The sequence below is a fragment of the Ananas comosus genome, linkage group 8 (genome assembly GCF_001540865.1).
Source record: "Ananas comosus cultivar F153 linkage group 8, ASM154086v1, whole genome shotgun sequence".
In the NCBI taxonomy this organism is placed as follows: Eukaryota; Viridiplantae; Streptophyta; class Magnoliopsida; order Poales; family Bromeliaceae; genus Ananas; species Ananas comosus.
The window spans coordinates 973443-994767 of record NC_033628.1 but is presented as its reverse complement, the minus strand read 5'-3'; the positions used below and the strand labels follow the sequence as shown (position 1 = coordinate 994767).

Below are 21325 nucleotides of genomic sequence, written 5' to 3'. Positions count from 1 at the left end.
GCTAGTTACCATATATATTTTATTATTACACGGGAAAAAACAGAAACATATTTTCTGAAATTTCTAAGTTAAAAAAAAAAATCACTGATTACTAAAAACTTCATAAAACAACTAATATTAATTATGTACTGCACGAATTACGTAACAGTATAGTATATATATATAGGCTAGTATTATTATACTCTTATAAGTATAGATTCTTAATATTCATAAGTTTTCGGCCGTTGGATGAAGGGATATGCGATTAGAATGATAGTAATTCTTTAGAATTAGATAGGTGGTTTGTTGTATAATATAATCTAATGAATAAAATGATCAAAGAGATAGATATAATAATTAAAAATTTATAAAATACAAAATAATTTATATTTATAAAAATATAGTAACCGTATATATTATTAAGAGTCCTGTTGGGATATTATCGATAGCATCATGCATTTGGTGCTATCAAGTTTTCCGTCGTTAAATTTAACTCTTTAATTATTTTCATCCGTTAGATTATACTATTAAATCAACAACTCACTCAACCCTAGAGGGCCTATATCATCCTAACCGCACATATTTTAATACAAGGGCCGAAAACCTAATAGCACTAAATGCTTTGTGCTATTGATAGTATTTCAGCCTAAGTCTATTATTAATTAATAATAAAATAAAATAAGTTTTTGAAGAATTCAGTTGTTTCACACCAATAATAATTAATATACAGAAACATTAATTAACGATTATATATATATATATATATATATATTAAATAGTGCTTTTGCAGAAGTTCCAACCAGGGTAGGTGGCTACTAGTGTGGTCAAAAGCACTTCTCATCAGGGACACGTGTCGGCAATCCACAACAACGAACAATAACTAGTGGCAGTGATTCGCACTATTTCCATGGTCAGATTTGCTGTAGCGCATCCGTGAAAAATAATCGAGACAGTTTTATTCATCGTTCATCGGGCTTTAAGATCCGTACAAAATAAAGGAGAAATTCACGTGCGCCGTATCTTATATTACGGTCCGCGCAGCGGATCCCCGCACCCGCTAGTCACTTTCTCTTTTATTGTGCTCTCTCTCTTTTGGTGGGTCCCGTGCTCCGCTAGTTATTATCACCTCTCTAATTATAATAAATATATATTTATTATAATATTTGGATCGCTACCACGTCAGCGGTGACTAATACGATTGTGCTCACCGGGGCCGCAGAGAATTCGCTCCCACTCCTCTTCCTTTTTCTCCTTGAAATCTCCTGCACTGGGGCGGAGGAGGAGAAAGGAGAGGAAGGGGGGGAGGAGAGAGAGGTGAAATTACCGCGGAGCCCTTGCTCTTCCGCGGCCCAATCAAAGCGAAGCGGAGTGAGTAGTAGTAGTGAGCGCTCCCGCCCATATTTCCCTCCGTTTTCGCGTCGTCGTCGTCGAGCGAGCGATCGAGCGATGAAACCCTAGCTGCTGCTGCGGCAGGGGCGCCGCCGCTGCGGGGATTCGGGGCGCTCGTCGCCGGAACGCGGCAATGCGGGCGAATTGAATCTCGTCGGAAGCGTTTCCCGGAGAGATCTCCGGATCGGAATGGTGCGTTAATGGCGACGTTACGTTTTTTGTTCTTGGTACGATCCGTGTGGGTTTTTTGGGGTTGTTTTGAGCGAGGGTTTTGTTGTTGTTCTTGGTGGTGTGTAGGATTGGGTCAGCGACAGCGACGGCGGGGACGAGGTGGATTGGGAGAGCGACGGGGAGGGAGAGGAGGGGCAAGCGCCGCCGATTCGCGATGTGCCGAGTTCGTCGGAAGCGGGCTCGTCCAAGAAGGTGGTGAGCTCTTCCTTTGTAGAGCACCTGGGAGTGGTTTTTCTTGCGCATTGCTTGAATTGTTGTTTGTTTCGCTGTAAAATTTGAAGGATTCGGAAGGGGGAGCATCTAAGTCTAGGTCTAATTCTAATTTGACGGCGCATTTTGTCGCCATGGGTTTCTCTGAGAAGATGGTTGCGAAAGCCATCAAAGGCAATGGTTAGAGCTTATTCCCTCTTGGAGTTGTTCCTATTTTCTCTGTAATGTGCCTCGCGAATCATTAGATGTTTCTTTTTGTGAGATTGCAGGTGAAGGAGATTCGGAAGCCATACTAGAGTTGCTGCTCACGTATGGAGTAAGTATTTGCGTTTTATTATTATATTTACTTTCAGCGATTTAATTTCAACTTGGCATCAGCAATGGAAATCAAAGAGTATAATTACTATATGCCTTGTTTGGTATTGTTGTCTTTCTTGTAAACAAAAATCATGTGTGATTGGATGTGTCGGCGGATGGACTTCCCTACTCTTGTCATCGTTGGTTAGCTTACAATGCAATTTGTTTGGTTGATGGACGGCAACCTGTTCAAGAAATGAGAAAAGAAGTAAAAAAAGAAAAATTACTAAGCTTTTGCTTTTTGTTGCCAAACGAATCTCATAAATGTGTAGACTGTAAGCACTCCATCATCCGCCTGCATGCTCTATTGCATAGAATTTATGTTTTGTTAAAAAAAAAGAAAAACGAGAACGATACCAAATGAGGCCTTAAGTGTATTTTCTGCAGGAAAAACATATTTATAGATTCCAGCCTTTTTTTGACATTGAGTATATTGCAATGCAGGCAATAGATAAATCTCCCTCGCAAGAGGAAGGCTCTCCTGCTGGTTGTTCTTCACCTAGTGATGATGATAATTGGGATGAGGATGATAATTCAGATTTGGACGACTTCGAAGATAAGGTACCTTTAATATTTGTGCTTTTGGGGGAGGCTACTTCTTTTTGGGAATTATGCCGGATGTGCTAGATTACATATACATATTAAGAATCAGTTGTGGTGCTACTATCTTACATGAAGATTTTGGTTCCTTATTTGTGAATATGAAAGCCAACCAGATCATCGAATTGGAGCGATTATTATCTGGCCAACCCGGTCCTACCAGGCAGTTTGGTCCAGCTGCAAACACGTATTTATTAAATTTATTTTTTAACTCTACATGTAGATGCTTATTTGATGTGAATGTGCGTTGCCTATTATGAGAAGAGATTATTTAGGTTTTTGCCATTTTATAATCTGGATCATTGTCGGTCGGTTTATGCCTTATTTGGTGATGTCATGCAACACGTTAACCTGACTCAACATATTTTTCCTTCATATTTCTTTTTCTTTGATTTAACTCTCAAATGCTTTTTTTTTAGATTGATAATTTCCTTTATATTTGGATATCTGTTTTGCCATAACGAGAGACATAATTGATAATGATGAATTATCAATTATCATATTGCTGTCTTCTTTATTACATCCATTTCTAGGCTAATCTAGGTTGATTTATGTTGTGTTGAATTCATTTGAAGTAGTGTACTTGGTAACGACTATGAGAACTATAATGATGAATGAACAACAATGAACAAATTCAGGCGCTACTACAAGAGTTATTCTTGCCACGACCTTCTTATAATATGCCTATTATCCATGATACGTAATAAATGTTTCACTACAGAGAAAAGGAAGAGGCTGGAAAATAAAATATGCAACTGAATACAATAAAATTATCAGATTCTATATAATTATATCCAAAGCAATGTCTTTTGTCTGTTATAACTAGGTAAGGGACTTCACAAGCACCACGATCACTGACTAAAAGAGTGCGTGCTTGCTGCTTCTATCCTAGATGAAGCATCCACTATTGATATATGATTTATGCGAAGTTACTGTTATTTTTTGTACAGGATTTTGTAGAAGAATTAGCAGAGAAGGATAAAAAATTGTTGACCTTAGTGGAGATGGGTTTCACCACAAAAGAGGCTGCCTCAGCCATCGAAAGATGTGGTAATTCTTTCATCTGGTTGAAATGCTGTAGTTATTTTACTAAATTTCTTCCGGATATTTAATTGTTAAGTGGCCTCATAAATATCCACTCTTTCGTTTACAATCATAAAAAATGTATAAAGACACCCTGAACTATTTGACCATTTTGGTATAATAGACTCCTCCATGTCTTTTTGGATTGATAGGTGTACGTCTTCTCCAACTTTGATTTTTTTTTCTTCTTTTATTGAAGTTATTTGCATAAAATGACTTAGTTTCTTAAAGTTAGGAATGTACATATGAAATTTTATGAGGGTAATCTGTTGCTAGACAGAAGCTAAAACTTCGCTTTGGAAGGGTAAACCTTTTAGGAGATAATAGTTAGAATCTCTAATTGAATATTCCAAGATTTCATCCAAAGGTGCTTAGCAGGGAACTCTTTGACGCTAAGAGTTGTAGTTGAGGGGTTTATGTCAAGAGGTGCTAAGATTTTTTTTCTTTTTCTAAAGATATGGTTTCAAACGTCAGGAACCTGTGTATAAATTTCCTTTCAACCAGACAGACTTGTGGACCTATCCATTCTTGCTAATTTATTTGATATTTCTAACTGCCTCCAGGCCAAGATGCACCTGTCTCTGAATTAGCTGATTCTATCTACGCTGCTCAGACTGCTGAGACGGATTCTATATATGCTGCTTCTTGGTCTGCTCAAGATGAAGTAATTGCTTAATGTGCTACTGACTGTTATAATTACTCTGTTCAAGTTTTACCTTGTTATTGAACCCTCGCTATCTTCCTTTGTCCTCTTTTTGGGTCACAGCCCTTTTGTAGATTCACCTCCTTCAGCAGAGATAATAAAAGAAGAAAATTTATGGAAGATAGCAACAACAAGAGAAGGCGCTACATAGATCAGAAGAATCGTAACAAAAATGTATCTCATAATGATGATGACATGATAGCTCTTCCTAACCCAATGATTGGGTTTGGTCTCCCAACCAACAGCATGATGCATGTGGTGAACAGAAGGCTACCAGAGGCGGCTATTGGTCCGCCATACTTTTATTATGAGAATGTTGCCCTAGCGCCAAAGGGAGTTTGGGCAACTATCTCACGTTTCCTTTATGACATAGAGCCAGAATTCGTAGATTCTAAGTACTTCTGTGCAGCCGCACGAAAGAGAGGGTACATCCACAACCTTCCTATAGAGAATAGATTTCCCCTTCTCCCGATGCCACCAAAAACCATTCATGAGGCTTTTCCCTTGACAAAGAAGTGGTGGCCGTCGTGGGACCATAGGACCCAATTCAATTGCCTGCAGACCTGCATTGCTAGTGCAAAATTGACAGAGAGAATTCGACGTGCTCTTATTGAATCCGGTGACCTACCATCACCAAGGGTTCAGCAGTATGTGCTGAACGAATGCAGGAAATGGAACTTGGTTTGGGTGGGACTAAACAAGGTCGCGCCTTTAGAGCCGGATGAGATTGAGTATTTGTTAGGGTTTCCTAGAAATCATACAAGAGGAATCAGTAGAACAGAGAGGTATCGGTCTCTTGGCAATTCTTTCCAGGTGGATACAGTGGCTTACCACCTATCGGTCCTAAAGGATATGTTTCCAAACGGGCTGACTGTCCTATCTTTGTTTTCGGGCATCGGGGGAGCTGAGGTGGCACTTCACCGGTTGGGAGTGCACATGAAGACCGTCGTTTCTGTTGAGATATCTGAAATAAACAGAAACGTCCTTAGGAGTTGGTGGGAGCAGACGAATCAGACGGGTAAGCTGATTGAATTTGTTGATGTTCAACAGGTGAACAGTGACAGGCTCGAGCAGCTGATAAGCACATTCGGTGGCTTCGATCTCGTGATTGGCGGAAGCCCGTGCAATAATCTCGCGGGCAGCAACCGCCACAGCCGAGATGGGCTCGAGGGCGAACAGTCGGCCCTCTTTTATCATTACTTTCGCATCTTAGATCTTGTCAAGTGTATCATGGGAAAGAACTAACTATTTGTCAGAACAAAACTCCTTTCGAAGACGCCACCTCGTTTTTCTGCTTAACTTTAGTTAGAGTTGCTTTATCATTTTTTTAGGAAATAACAAATAGATCATTTTCAGTTTGTTTTAGCAGCTAGTGGTAAATCATGATTCAGAATGGTGATGTTTTTTTTTTTCTTGTATCTGATTATTTTTGAAGCAATGCTTGACTCAAAGCTTCATATCGACCATGATTGGAAGCAATGTCGATGTTGATCTTTGTGCTAGATAGAACAATACAATGAATTGTTCATCAATTATTGCAAGTTAGCCGGAAAAATTCTCTAATGCTTCTGTTGAGTGCTGAGGTGTGGAGAGTTTCAACTAATAGATCTGCTGCTCATCTGTTGAAGTTATATCTTCAAACAAAAGGGATTCTTCTTAGGTAAGGTAATTCTCTCACCACATTTCCTCCAAGTTAAACTTTATCCGCCTTCCGAGTTCCGAGTAGTTTACTTTGTATTAGCTATTGCGCATGTGGTTATGGAGAGATTGTTCACTGTGTAGCATGTATTTTTCATCCAAAGCATCTGATTCGTGCGCCTGCCATTTCGGACTTAAATATCTGTGAGGTTATTCGATAGCCGGGCTAAGGACGAATTTAGGACTTAAATATCTGTGATGTTATTCCATAGCCAGGCTGAAGCCTAGTTTAGTAACGTGGTGACTAAAACATTATCCTTATAGAAGGTTTACAAAAATTTGAAAGGTGCTTTTAGTTTTTCCTTTTTGTATGATATGAAATTGTGATTGTAATCGTACTTTTAAAGAATTGGAGAAGGAAAGATTATAAGCATTGTAAATATGTTAGGGCTTTCATTATATGAAAATGAAAATGGTATTTCTAGCCACTACATTTTGTGGATGATGGAATAAGAAGCTGTCAATAATGCCCCAGATTGGGGAATGAGAGAAGAACGGGTTAATGGGCCCTGTGAGTTTGATAATGATTAGTTCTTTGTAACCTGATCATTTGCTGTATTCAGTATCTGAATTTAGTAATAAGTTAATCACCTAAAAATTTGGTTTTAGGTGTCGATTTCATTTGCTGTGGTATACTACCATATCATATTTTGTAGTCAATTGAAGTTAACTTCATTTTACTTGAATAGATACAGGTAATCAGGAAATGAACAAATTCTATAGCGTCAGAACTTTTCCAGTCAAAATTGAAAATATTACATAAAATTGACCAAATGTAGCTTTGCTCGACTATAATAAGTGATAATAAACTAATAAAGAGCATCTCGAGGTTGATTATTTTAATTAGTGATGGCACGTTTATTTGCATCTCTTAGAGAGATTAATAATGATTTTTTTAAAAAAGTACCGCATATCCATTTTAAATAGATGAGGAGATGGAACATGACAATCCATCATTTCCCTCTAAAATTTTCTAAAATCATCTGTAGTGGCACCTGAGGCCACAGAGAAAGGAACATGGTTCCTCCACCGCAGAAAAGGGGGAAAGAAAACAACTCAAAAAGGTTTTACCATAAAGTGGTAAACTCTTAAGTCCTCTTACGTCCTCAAAACTTCTTTTCGGAAACAAATATATAATTTTACATCTTAAATAAGACTTCTCATCTTAAATACATGTTGGGGAAAATAATTTCCTTCTGCATTATCATAGTTTAACACAACATGCACGACCAACTTATATGGATTGCAAAATTAAGATAAATAACACTTGTTATACAGGAGAATTTTCCTAGTGTTACAAAATTGTTACCTGTTGTTTCGGTGATGGCTATCCTCAAGCGTTCTTCAAGGCAATGTCGGCATTATGGGAAAACTTCGCATCAGAATCATTCTGTTGCTTTTGCGCTATTACTCAATCTGAGCTCCATTTTTATGTTCATTGCTGCCAACTCAGCCGCCAAGTACTTGAAAACATAAGGCATCGCGACTGTTTCCATCCCTTTGCTTGTTTCACAGGCATGGCAAGTGAAGCTCTTGGGAGCTCTCGCGGGTGGAAGGCCGAGGATTTCCCGAACTGCCCTTTTTTGAGGTTGAATAGTGGTTGCTGTAAGTACACTTCCACAATTGGAGCAAACATCCGCAATATGGTAATCCGAGCAAGAATGCAGCCGGTCATGTAATAGATAAGCGGCCCCATGAGCAAGCATCGCGTCACGCTCCATTTCCCCGAAACGTATTCCTCCGCCCCGTTTCCTTCCTCCTATTGGTTGCCTTGTTATCTGGTCTACAGTTCCCGTAGAGCGAACCTGAATATAGAAAAGGCAAGTCAGTGGAGCTCAATGGAAGAGAGGATTCTACACAGGTTATCTTGATTTTGATCATCAATTCTTCAAACTTTCTAGTTAGTTGCATGTTGGGAAAAGTTATACAGTAATTACTAATGCAGTAGGGTAGTGTCCTCCTGTGATTGGATCCCAGGCATAAATTTTAGCCCTTTGCAGCTCATAATCATGAATTTTCAGAGTATTGCGTCCTAACGACAAGTTGATTTATCATATACTGAGAAATAAATTTGGCAGTTGTATATAATATACAGTTTTAGCCTTCTTTTCTTTCTCCCTGCTAACCAATTACAACATGCCCCTCAAAAAAAATCTGCAGAACAAGATTTTCATGCATCCAAATAGGCCTTTTAACGCGATATATCAAATTTGATACCTTATCTATATACTTGAAACTATTGCACTTTTTGGTAACATCAATCTACAGCAGCTTTTTTCTATTAACTGTAAAGATGTCTAAGGTAACTCGGAAAAGAGAAACATCTAAGGTAACTCGGAAAAGAGAAACGTGAAAAAAGATCTTCATAAATACATCATAGACTATAAAACAGCATATCCAGTACTTACTAGAATATTAGTTTAAGGCATCAGGAACAATCATCCTTATGCGGAATTTCTAGTTCATTAATCTAGGAGTAATGCCATAAGGGCGTAAAGAAAAACAAGAGAGAGACAACAGAACCCTGCTAACCTGAAATTTGTCTGAGACCATATGTCGAAGACGCTGATAATAAACAGGTCCAATGAAAATCTCACAAGTTAGCTCTGTGCCAAAAACTCCACTATACAGAACCTCCACTCCATGATAGTTAAAGCCATGCGAGGCCAGCAAAGGGCCTAGTTCGTCAACCACAGAGTACGGTTTAGATGGATTATCTTGGTTGGCATCCTTTGAGGTAGCAAAAGGTGTGGCATCTATAAACTTCCCATGCAGACTGCCACCCTATTGAGAAGAATTTTGAACACAACATTAATATGAAAGATAAACATGAGTCGTGTAAAGCTTCTGCAATTAAATATAATTACTGGTTGCAAAAAACATTAGCTGCTGAAATTAAAATCAATGTCAACTTTTTTTTTTTTCCTTTTTAGCTGCTTTTTCTTAGGTAACAGTTTGATATAATGCTTGGTGATAAGGAAGCTCTGCTTTATGGTTTCTTCCCACACAGAAAAAGACAAATAATATTCACACCTTAGCTGCAATGGACTCTAAAAGCATTCCTATGGTCATTCTTGAAGGAAATGCATGAGGATTGATAATAAGATCTGGTCTCATCCCAGTAACTGCAGAAAAGGGCATATCAATATCCGGCCACAACTGAGAGCAGACGCCCTTTTGCCCATGTCTGCTGCTAAATTTGTCACCTATTATAGGGTTTCTGGTGCGGCGAGTTCGGATATTCACCTGCAAACAAAAGGTAGAGCAATATTTTTAGCTTCCAAGGATCCACAGGTTGTCAGGCCCGACAAGCCAGCTAGTGTTAGTAACTTGAATAAAGAAACCTCCAATGATGTGGACCAAATTGCTTCAGCTCAACTTACTCCATTAGTATACATATCCTATATATACCCATGAGTTCTTCCCGCATATTGAATGCAGGACTTTTGGGATCTGATGGTTGTATTCAGTACAAAGTAGCAGAAAGTGATATATCTTGATGATATCTAAGAATTCAATTACAGATTCGCTTTAGTATACAAAATCATAAACTAAGAGAAACTAACAAATTTGTCTTTCAATAAATGCATTAAATGCCTATAAAATTCAACATACTCCCTCCCACTGTTTTCCGTCTGTCTGCTATTGCATATATGCATGATAATTGTAAGTATACCTTTTGCATGTAATTTTTCGAGCTTGTACCATCAACAGCAACATAGTCGATAATTACTGGTTCTGAACCCTTTAGTGTGGTAGGCTTGGTAACACTGGTTAGTGTATTATATGTGCTATACCATGGCTCATTTGGATGTATCGTCTGCCCACACATACAGCACCCCAAAAAAAACAAAAAAATGTTATAAAATAATTAATCCATCTCTATTGCCTGATATAAATGAAGATAAGAAGAAAAACAAAATTTCTAGCACAAATAAGTACCTCTCCAATATAAGGAAGGCCATCAGAATCAATTGAGGATTTCATCTTTCGATCATTACTCCTTGCAAATATTTCCAAAACTCTATCTCCTCTGTCAAGCTTCTTTGCCAAGTCAATAGTTTCTGTCTGAACAATAAAGCATTCAATGGAGTCAAATATCATAAATGCTTGTCGGTGAAAATAAAAATTAGACGAAACTAAACTAGCACATATGCGAATGTGAGAATTTTGCTTCACTCTAAATTCAACATCTTAAGAGAGAAGGGGAAACAAATGTTAAAGCAGCTTATTATCCAGCCTCTAGTTTCATAAAAATATGAAGCACCTATAAATCATATTCAAATTCATTGCCATTATGAGGCAAGTGTTATCAACTTCTACTATAAATGTCATCATTCTTAGAGCACAGGTGCGCAGACACATAAATTAAGGCTCTTTATCCAAAACCACTGAAATGCTCTATTACATATGACCCGCTTAAGCTATTTGTTGAACTATGATGTCTCATTTGTCATCATGTTATGCTCAAACAGCCAAAACCAAGGAAACATAATTCTCAAAACTTCCACACCAGAGTCCGCATAAAGAGTCTTTCATTCTAGCTGCCACATTGTCATCCATTAGACTTTGGTGCATTTTCTAACTACAATTTGAAAGACTTTGAAATGCTAATATACTATCAGAAGAAGCTAATATACAGACCTGATATATATGACCACGACACATTCCGCGTTCAACAGATGACTTATTCAGGATCATCGCATCCTCCATGTCATAACTAGAACAGAAGAAATGGGATCATTCAAATTAAAACCCAACTACAGACAAGGATGAGAAACAATTGATGCACAAAGAGCTTACCCCGAGTAGGCCAACACTGCAACAATTGCATTTGTTCCCGTTGGGAATTCATCGATGCAGTATTTGCTATATGTTCTTGTCCGCACAATTGGTGTTTGAGGGGTCTACAGAGGGATTAAAAGCATGTTCAATAAAAAAAAAAATTGCTTATAACAGCAATGGAGAATAAGTCGGTAAAAAAAGATGTTAACAAAAAAAAAAAGTAATAGAGAAATACTACAAGTACCCTTTAGAAAAAACCCACAGTAAAATATAATCCATGTGCAGTTGTGGACAATGTAGGTTCGAAGTTTTCGGAGGAAAAGAAATACATAACGGCATTCAGTTTGTAAAAGACGATGATTTGATCTTACTGGCAAGTAACATTTATTAAGAAGGGAAAGGGAAGGGAAAATTTCACTAGTAGTCCCTTACTTTTTTTCTTCTAGCAGTAAATAAGGACCAAATTGACAAACTTTCAAAAGTTTAGAGTGTCCAATGTTGAACTTGTTTGGTTGAGATAGACCCGATTCTAAGAATTTCAAAAAATCTTTCTATATGGCATGTATCAACAATTTCCTTTAGGAATATTTGCATGACATACTGCCATAGAGCTATTCTGACCTATGCATTCACATGACATCTTTTCTACAACTAATTTTGCTCTGAAAGTTGCCTCAAATGACAAGAATGAAAGATCTCTCTAATCAGATGCACCAGACCTGAAGATGATATGATTTGACATCTGCTCGAAATTTTAAAGCTTGCGATGAAAAACCCATAGTCTGTTTCGCCATCTACAGAAGCAAAAATAAAATATGGAATAAGTAACAGTTAACATTAACACAATGGCTTTGTTGGTGACTGTTTTGTTTCTTTTGTGTGTATGTGTGTGTGTGTGTGAGAATTCGTACCTGGCACTGGTACATGTTGCGAGGACTTTGATTGTGATCAGACCAGGGTGTGAGATTGGCAACCACACTAAGTATGGAAGTTGGATGGATCTCTTCGTGTGTTGCAGGAAATGATTCTTTTCTTCCTCCATCTCCACCATCTGGACATCTTATTTCCATAAATGCCTTAAAACAAGGAAAAAAAACCTTTATTTTAGTCTACACATTCGGATAGTATCCGATAATTGTGACAAAATGAAGGAAAAAACCATTATTCAGTTATGGTTCCACACTTCCACTGAAGTGTGGAGAGAGAGAAAGAGAATTCTTAAGGAGATAAAGTGACAAGATGAAAGTTAGTTGAACCTGTTCAAATGGTCCAATTAGCTCTATACTTTGACTTCCATTAGAAGAATGAGAAAGATTTCTAACAGGTCGAATGAATCTAGCAGGATTACTATATAGGTACAAGCCGGGATAGGCTCCACCAAGGCTCAAAGGTACATAACCAACTTCCAAATCTTCAGGTATCTGTAACAATCACCAAAAGTTCTAAGCCAAAAAAAAAAAAGAAAGAAAAAGAGAGCAATAGATGAAGGAGAAAGAAACAAGAGGACTGACCCCGGACACGGCAAAAAGTTTTAAACTTCGGAGATGAGCAACAGCTTTCTCCACTTTGCCAGAAGCAATAGAACCAACAACACATCCATCTAGTAAAACATGGAGTACTTCTGGAGGACCAGCTCTCTCAAGCTTGGGCGTTAGTGGAGTCATTCCAATTCCAACCAGAACAGTCAAAATAGACATTCTTATTTTGAGAAAATCTTTAATTTTCCCATCTGAGCTGTAGAAAGATGCAACGCCTGAAAATATGTACAGGCATGAACAAGTGTCGAATTACACTAAAATAACCGGCAGTGATTCACTAAAATGCAAGAAAGAACCATATAAACTCCATTCATACATCATGCTACATTCACTGAAGTATCTTTGTAGGACATTATCCGTGTACATAGACATGTAAAAAATGAAAATTTGCAAATATGGAAAGAAGCAGAATCATCATACACATCTAAGAAATAAGCTTACAGCAAGTAGAAGTCATATGGTTCAGCAAACCACAAGGCTCCCCATCCGGTGTGTGAACTGGGCAAAGGAACCCCCAAGATCTGAAAGTAATTCTCAATGTTATATGAAGGCAACAAACATTTGCATAAGCAGGAAAATGAGATCACATACTCTGGGAGCAACTTCCTAACGCTTGTTGTGCGCATTTTCGCAAAAGAAGCACCTCTATGAACAGAACGAAAATGTGCAATGAAGCGGCAATAGTTCAGCCGCTCTGCCTGGATGGTCATCCCTTCTCTCTATTCATATCATCAGAAAATCATCAATAGTGCTTTTAAAACATAATCTCTTTGGTGGAAAAAGCATAGATCATAATTTCACTTTAGAAACAATAGAAACTGTGCCATAAGAAGATGGTTAATAAACCACACATGATCATTTTCCAATAGGTAAAAATATGCTCTAAATTTCTTTTCCATGGTTCAACACAAAGGATGCATGTGCCTTCGATACTAACGTGTTCCCTGCACAAATTGTTTGTCACCTCTGCCAAGATACTCTTGAAGAAATCGAGTCTCACCACTCTACTTTGTCAATTTTACTAACTGTATGAAGGATGACAAATTTCTAAATTGTAGATTAATGATTCACCACGTTCATATGCAACAAAGCCATTATGAAAACCAAAAAAGAAGTCAAACTACAGTTGCTAAATATATTAAAAAAAAGAGTGTAATTTTATGGCCAGTCAGCTGATACAAAATAATTTCGACTAAAGAGAAATATCTACTGCAAAGATTGTCAGATTGTGCTTGTTATCCATTCTTTACAGTTTACCCATTAAATCACAACTCTAATACTGAAAGGTTTTGTTAAAGACAAGCCTATGTCATTCAGCAGTATTAATAGAAAATTACCAATTAAATCAACAACTGTGTAGAAGATCAATATTAAAAACCTCAAGCTTCAGATAAAATTCTTCAGTTACAATAATGTGCAGAAGCATAATATTTAACATTTGAGAAATAGAAAAGAAAGGGCTTGATGGTTGGTACCCGAGGTCCCAAGTTTGAATCCTAGTTGATTCACATTTCCAACTAAGTTTATTTCGAAATAAACGAAGCGTGTAGCATGCTACCTTTCTCTCAAAAAAAAGAAATAGAAAAGAAAGGGATAATCTATAAAGAAAGAGTACCTGTGGCAAATCTAGACCGGATGCTGTATTCAATCTTCCAAGTTTTATCATACTTTCCACAGCTCTACCTACTGATCCAGAATTTCGATTCAAAATTTTCTTAATGTGATTTACTGCACAAAAGATGAAGAGAGATATCATGTTTTCAGCTTAAATGATCAGATTATAAAACCAATAGACATGATATTGAAGTGCATTATACTGCACAAAAGAGGTAATAGAAGCAAATTGAGCGCCAGCTCAATTAAAAATGGTAACAACTCAACAAATTGACCACCTTACTGAACAATAAATTGATGAAGAATCAATTGGAAATAAGAAGATACAGTTTTACAGGCTTGAAATTCACCAAAATTACTGAAGCAATTGACATTTTAGAACAAAAAACATGGTGATTCACAGTAGTAGAAAAGCAAAAGTTTACTAATTCTGGAAGATGAGTTACAAAAATGAAGGGAGGTATAGCTCCCTAAACATTATCTATAAAAAAAATCCAATGGTAGAATGTCTAATTTGGTACCTTAGAAGAAAATCCAATATACTTCAGAGAGGATACCATAAATTTCAAAATCTAATATACAAACAATCAAAAGATGAATTTTGTTCACATCAATAACAGTTAGAATGTACTTTTGTTCAAATTAGTGTTCCTACAGGTAGTCTAAATATCTTAGCAGCTGAAGGACAAAAAAAAATATGCCAACTGTAGGCAAGAAAATTCAATGTTCGGAAAAAAATAAACAACAATAAGACAAGATAGACTCAGAGCCTAGAAAAGAGAGATTTTTTTTGTTTTTTTACCTATTCTTACTATTGTGCTTGGACGACTAGAATCAAGGCAAAGTATAAATAAGGAGAAGGCAAGAAGAGATATAATGGTCCAACGACTAAGACATAGGAAACTACAATCCATATGCAAAACATGCATGCATACCTAGGGGCACACAGTATAAGAACGTAGAGCCAGATATAATCCAGAAGTGTGAATATTTACTATGAATTGGTGCCTCATCTCTACACTAAATGTAGGCAAATGCATGACTATGTATGTCCAAATGTATGTATAGATGAACATTCTGGGACATATGAATCTATATATGTACACATGAAACAACTAAACATAAATAAAGCTTCTTTCCAATACCCACAAAACTTCTAATTATTCATATCAAATTTCCTAGTAGGAAAAGTTAAAAAGGGAAATTTTATGTAAATAATGATACATGAGTGAGAAGGAAAATTCATCTCCTATAAGTACAATGCGACTACTGCATAATCAACATACAGTTTTTAAGTTCAAAGCTTTTATCTTTTGTGATCTCCTCTTGAATTAGACGTCTTGACTTGCTCAACCAATCTTGAAGTTTTTCCTGTACTAATCCAAAAAAAAAAAAAAAATTAGAATCTCAGAATAGAAGCGGGAATGACAAGTTCCCTAATACTGGAAGGAAGAAAGATGAACAGATATCCTTCATATTTCTTCTGCTTTAGCAGAAAGCCTACTATTACTATGGTATACACTGATTTTGCTAACTAAAATCAGCTAGCAGTTCATCTGTATTCATACACATCCTTGCCAAAAGGAGCTCAAATACAAGAGGGTGATGCCAGCACCCTGTGAAATGCAGGAGTGACCACACAAGCAGGTGAAAGTGCATTAACCACATTCTATGAGACCGCAAAGACATTAAATATGCGTCAAGCTTTCTGCCTGGCTGGAGGCGACAGGGCATGTATATGGAACAACACAAAGTCAACTGAAACTGCCAAAATCATGCAATTGTTGAGCATGGAGTACAATACCATGCCAGTCGCAAACTATTTTACGGTACAAGCAAAAAATTAACAACATACTTGCATAAAATACCAAATAAAGTCTTGCTAACATTTCACAGGACAATTAAGCAATCCAAACATCTGTTTCATACATTTCTAGAAGATGCAATTTTGATAAAAATATCAGGAAGTATAAGTAAACCTTCACATAGATGGTTACTAGGTGTCCAGGCAACAGAACCTCCTGATTTTGCAATGCGTCAGGGTTATCAGGAGCAGCAGTTTGATCAACAAGTGCATAGAGTTTCTGCAGTATAAATCTACAGCAGAAAGATTATATTATCAAGAACCAAAATTATGGCGAGAAATAAAAGCAACAATTGAGAATGAAAAATAAATAGACAAAGAAAATGTTACTACATAAGGAGATTGAACTTGTCATGGTTGTTGCTAAGATGCACAAAGATATAGTCTCTGAGGACAGCTTCTGCAACCTACAAAATACATGATTAAAAGAAGGTAGAACACGTTAGTATATACTGTTTGTTTACACACAGCATATATCAGGTAAATCCAGTAACAAAAAAGCCTCTCTGTAAAACAGTCTAATATTTTCAACTTTGCAATGTTGATCCATATTTTTTGTTTCTGAAACTTCAGTGTGAAATATCTTTTTATGGACCAAAATGCCCTAGGGTGAAATCTTTTGTGAATAATACGTCAATTAGGGACATTCGGGTCCATGAAGGAGATTTCAAACAAACGTTGCAAACTTAAAAGAGGTTGACCAAACTTGCAATACCGAGAAAAAAGGACTATTTTCCAAAAAAAAAAACTATTAAGGAAACAACCATAGCATAGCACCATGCTTAACTCACAGTTTCATGACTTTCCGATTCAAAACCATCCATGACAGGCTGGAAGTACTCTCCTAAATAAAACATCAACAGAATCGTAAAGAAACAAGAAGATGAAACAAGGTGCCCAAACTAGAGCAAACAATGACAATTGATATACCAATGTGCTTCAAGCACTGCAAGCGAGTCAAGAGCGACAATGTCCTCACTTCATCAAGAATTATTTGTGCCCTCTCACCAATGAGTTGAGTGCCAACCACACCCTTCTCTCTTTGGTATTTATCATTATAACAGCATGTCAAGCTCACAAAGATTTCACGGTCACTAGTGTCAATAAGAGCCTGCTGACAGTAATTCAACCATAAGTAGGTAAGCAGCATTCAATTCACTGATAAAAAGAGGAATGATGAGAGTGGAAAAATTAAAATAATGAAACATAAATAGAAATGATAACTTAGCAACGAAAAATTATATTGTTAGAGCAACTTTTGATAAGGTGCAAAAGAACTATTTAACAATGATACTACTCAAGCCAACAAATGCTCTTTAGAACCAGATGAACCCAAGCTACTTGCAACCTTCATATTAACCAAATCACATCACGAGGAGAACCACTACAAAATGCTTTTATAATACATCAAGTTCTCTAAAAGTTCAATTCTTCTAAACCCAAGTTACGCCATCTAAAGAGCCAAAGATAATTGATTTTACAGAGCAAATAAACATGTAGTCTAAAAATCCAAAAGATGTGGAGCCAAATTATGTAATTTAAAGAATGAAGCACGACTCAAAATACTGCGAAACACATTTAGATTTCCAAAGAAATCACTTGAGTATTGGTTTTGACAAAATAAAAGTAGAGGAAGCCAAACAGAAAACTCGATATAATTAATAGCAAAAAATCAAGAGAACCACCAAGGTAGGAAACAAATGTCTCTGATAGAAGTGCTCATCACACATCACCTTTAAAACAATCCCCACAGGAAGCAAGAATTCCCTCCCTCTAATCCTAAAAACATCATAAGCAAATAACACTTTCAGTATCTCAAAAATTAAATATAGCATATCAGTTCATGGACAGTTACCAGAATCCAAGTCTTGCACTTCCATTTTGAAGGTAATACAACTTAAGCGACACAGAAGACTGATCCTCTCGAACACATCTACAGGGGGAGAAAAAAGTAGGAAATTAGAGGATACTGTAAGGTGACTGTCAGTCTAAGATATCTCCAAATAAGTTCCCATAAAAAATAATATTTTGGGTCAATTACAAATTTTATCCTAAAGTTTGATCTCTGTTTCAATTGTCATTCAATTCTAAAAATTTGGATAGTGGAATTTGACCCTAAGTTCAATTGCATTCTCAATATATCAATTTTAACCATAAAATATTTGGCAAATCGCAATCGAGGTCAAACTTGAGGGAGCAAATCACCCTAATATCTCTCCAACGTATAATAAGATAACAGAATGTGCCTCTTTCCCTCCTCCACTTACCAATATTTCAACCAATTAAATCTTATCTCATTTATATTAGAAACGAACTTTTTGGACAAATCATATAATGGCAAGGGGCTTACTGACATCAAACAAATGTTAATCAACAAATTTAGCTTGGCATAAAGGAAAAAAAGGGAGGAAAAACCTCATGACCACTGCTTTATCACTGTATCCAGCTCCTCGAGCACGAAATGATTTCCGCACCATGCCCATTGGCTGAAACACCATAAACATAATAATAATAACTAAATGACGAAACCGTAGGGATAGCAAGGAAGGAGAACAATGAAGACACACAAAAGATATATCATTCAAGATAATAAGCTAGAAGACAGCAGCCCTTTTATGAGATAAGAAGCTAAATTTGGAGAATCATAAATCTCACATAGTTACTCTTTTGTATGATAAGAAGCCGACCAAGTCTCTCCAGACCATTACAAATAAAGTACCTACAGGTTTTAAGATAGCATTTTAAATAAGAACTTCAAGCATAAAATATATAGTAATCCCTTAGAAATGAATCAACTGAAAGCATAGAAACAAAAAATGAACAAACTTCATATCATTTCCTACTAGTTTAGTAAAACTATTATAATTATGAAGATAACAATAGGGTTTCTCTTTTCCTTCCTGTAAAGATTACAATGAGTGAAACTAGTGATTCACAGAGAGGCTTCTAATTCTAGCATGTGATACCATAAAAAGAGGTGCAAGAAATTACATTATCTCAATATTAGTGGTTGAAATTATGGTTAATTCAGATATCACAGCTTCGAAAACAACCTTTGAACGACCTTAAATTGTCGACTAAAAGAAAAAAAAAAAAAGAGAAGGCCTTTATCCACAATTCAATTTCTAGCGCAACACAATCATTAGGGGATTTTTTCACCAATCAATTTACTAGTACTGCAGTACATAATGCCTACTGGAATAAAGTTCAAAAGAAAATTAAGAATGATAGAAGTTAAAAAAATATCATCCACGTAAGAAAAGGTAGAAAGGCACTATAAGAAACCCAAAACCCAGGCAACTAGTTAACCCATACTCACCCACCCATTTCAGTTGCCTCCTCTTTATGGAAAACCAGTTTCTGAGGATCAGCACCTCTCAAGTGGCAGAGTTTTGACTGCAAGAACAGAAAATTGAGTCAGACAACTACATAATGCCTGCACGTGAAATAATATTCACAAAAATGAAGAAAATATGAAGTAGAAATGCTGAATAAAGAACTGACTCCATGTATTCAGACATCACCCAGGTCAATTGTCTTAACGATAACTATTTGTCTACCCTCCTACATGCACCACCTTCAAAGAGAAGCAGTAAACCAAGATATAGAGAAGGATATTCACGAATCTATCTATCTAATTAATCAAAGCATTTGTTTTACATGATCTCATGCAATAAATTACAGTCGCTAAAACTTCGAGAAGTTAAAATAACCATATGAAAAAGAGTTATCCACATCTCAAGTATCTGATGTTCCTGTATGTTAAGCATCACACACTGGCTTAAGAAGCATACTTAATTTTCATGTAAAACTCAGCCACAAGTCCCGTTACTTATTTCATTGCTGATTACCTTTTTCTTGCGATATCTGATTCCTCCTTAATTTTCCAATAAATAAGAATCAAGAACAACATAGAATGTAATTAAACAAAGGAAAAGGGCCAAAAATGAGCAAAACATGATATACCTCTCATTACAAGGCATGATATAAGCAAAAAGTAAGAGACACAAAAAAAAAAAAAAAGAAAAAAGGAGAGTGCACACACCTTCAACATTATAGGCAAATGGCCAAAATTGAAGCTTTCTCTCACGACGACTCCGCCATCATACTGGAAAGCAACATCCACCCTGAATTCGCCTTTATACGTCGTCCTCGCTTGCCTACACTGCTCCAATCCAACCAGGAACAATATCATATCATATCAACTCATCAACAAACTGCGATCATCACGACCGGAAACAAACACAAGATACAAACTTGGACACAAATTAACAAATCACCGACCTCAAAAGGAAACAAGGGCTCGCTCAACCGGCCTTCTCTCATCGGCGGAAGCACGTGTGGCTTCTCGAAAGATAGTTTCTATCCGTCAAGGAGACAAAGAAAAAGATTTGAAAAATAGGAACAGAAGAGAGAAAAGGAGAGGGTAGGGTTACAAAGAGAAAGGATATTTCTAAGCTTGGAGCCCGTGGAAGGATCGGCGATCTCGGCGGGGCGGATGGAGAGAAGGGCCTTCTCGAGGCCCTCGTCGAGGAAGTAGTCGAAGGAGTCGATGTGGGGGCGAAAGAGCTCGCGGAGCGCGGCGTAATCGGGGTTCTTCGCCTTCGACGCCATCGCCGGAGCGCCCGAGAAGAAGCGCTTTTTCCCCCCGGAAGAGCTTTTCTCCGAAGCAAGGCTAGTGCGGCGCGGAGCCGAGGAGGAGGTGGAGGTGGAGGTGGATGGGGGCGGTGGAAGGAGAGGGAGGTGGGGGAGAAGGGGACGGAGGAGGGGAGAGAGGAGAAGGGTTTTTTTTTTTTTTCCCGCGGGAAAGTAAAACCCTAGACGAAGGGTTTAAGGGAAGGGTCGGAAAGCGAACCGGATCGAACCAATCCGAATTCGATTACCAATATCGGGTTCGACCGTTCCCCATCACCCTTTATAACGTCTTTTTTTTAAAATTTCATTAGGAAAAAGGAAATGGTAGTAGTTGCTTTGAAACAATTTCTACTTTCACATGCACAACTTGTGTGTGAAAATTTTTGCTAACGTCATCAAGAAATAAAATTTTATTTAAACCATTAATTTTTATCTATTATTTTTAGTAAATTAATTTGACAAAAAATTTCTCTACGGAGAAGGATGTAATAGCTGATTCGGCAATCAACAGGTTAATTCAACTGAATTAAAAGTTTGTTAGAAATAGAAATAGATTAATTAAATATAATATCGAAGTGACAAGTGACCAATGGTTAGATTTTGCCCAAAAATACGAAACAAGAAGTGAAGAAGAGTAAC

The 21325-nt window shown here is 37.1% G+C and overlaps 2 protein-coding genes across 2 annotated transcripts; one reads left to right on the top strand and one right to left on the bottom strand.

Moving 5' to 3' along the window:
• On the top strand, window positions 1212-6115 carry LOC109713671 (DNA (cytosine-5)-methyltransferase DRM2-like). Its single transcript, XM_020237839.1, has 8 exons — window positions 1212-1560; window positions 1666-1791; window positions 1881-1989; window positions 2079-2125; window positions 2611-2727; window positions 3717-3816; window positions 4413-4513; window positions 4616-6115. Exons 1-8 carry the CDS (start codon window positions 1558-1560, stop codon window positions 5795-5797), a joined length of 1785 nt encoding a protein of 594 aa, XP_020093428.1. The 5' UTR covers window positions 1212-1557; the 3' UTR covers window positions 5798-6115.
• On the bottom strand, window positions 7332-20776 carry LOC109713670 (DNA-directed RNA polymerase I subunit 2). The gene is made up of 27 exons (XM_020237838.1): window positions 20503-20776; window positions 20336-20409; window positions 20097-20216; window positions 19371-19447; window positions 18707-18770; window positions 18467-18537; window positions 17907-17984; window positions 17785-17830; window positions 16982-17162; window positions 16843-16895; window positions 16385-16458; window positions 16167-16284; window positions 15474-15558; window positions 14189-14301; window positions 13165-13292; window positions 13015-13094; window positions 12547-12788; window positions 12292-12456; window positions 11947-12111; window positions 11755-11829; window positions 11054-11157; window positions 10895-10970; window positions 10193-10318; window positions 9927-10070; window positions 9284-9496; window positions 8783-9034; window positions 7332-8055 (listed from the first exon to the last, which is right to left on the bottom strand). The coding sequence occupies exons 1-27, from the start codon at window positions 20663-20665 to the stop codon at window positions 7636-7638; spliced, it is 3507 nt and encodes a 1168-aa protein (XP_020093427.1). The 5' UTR covers window positions 20666-20776; the 3' UTR covers window positions 7332-7635.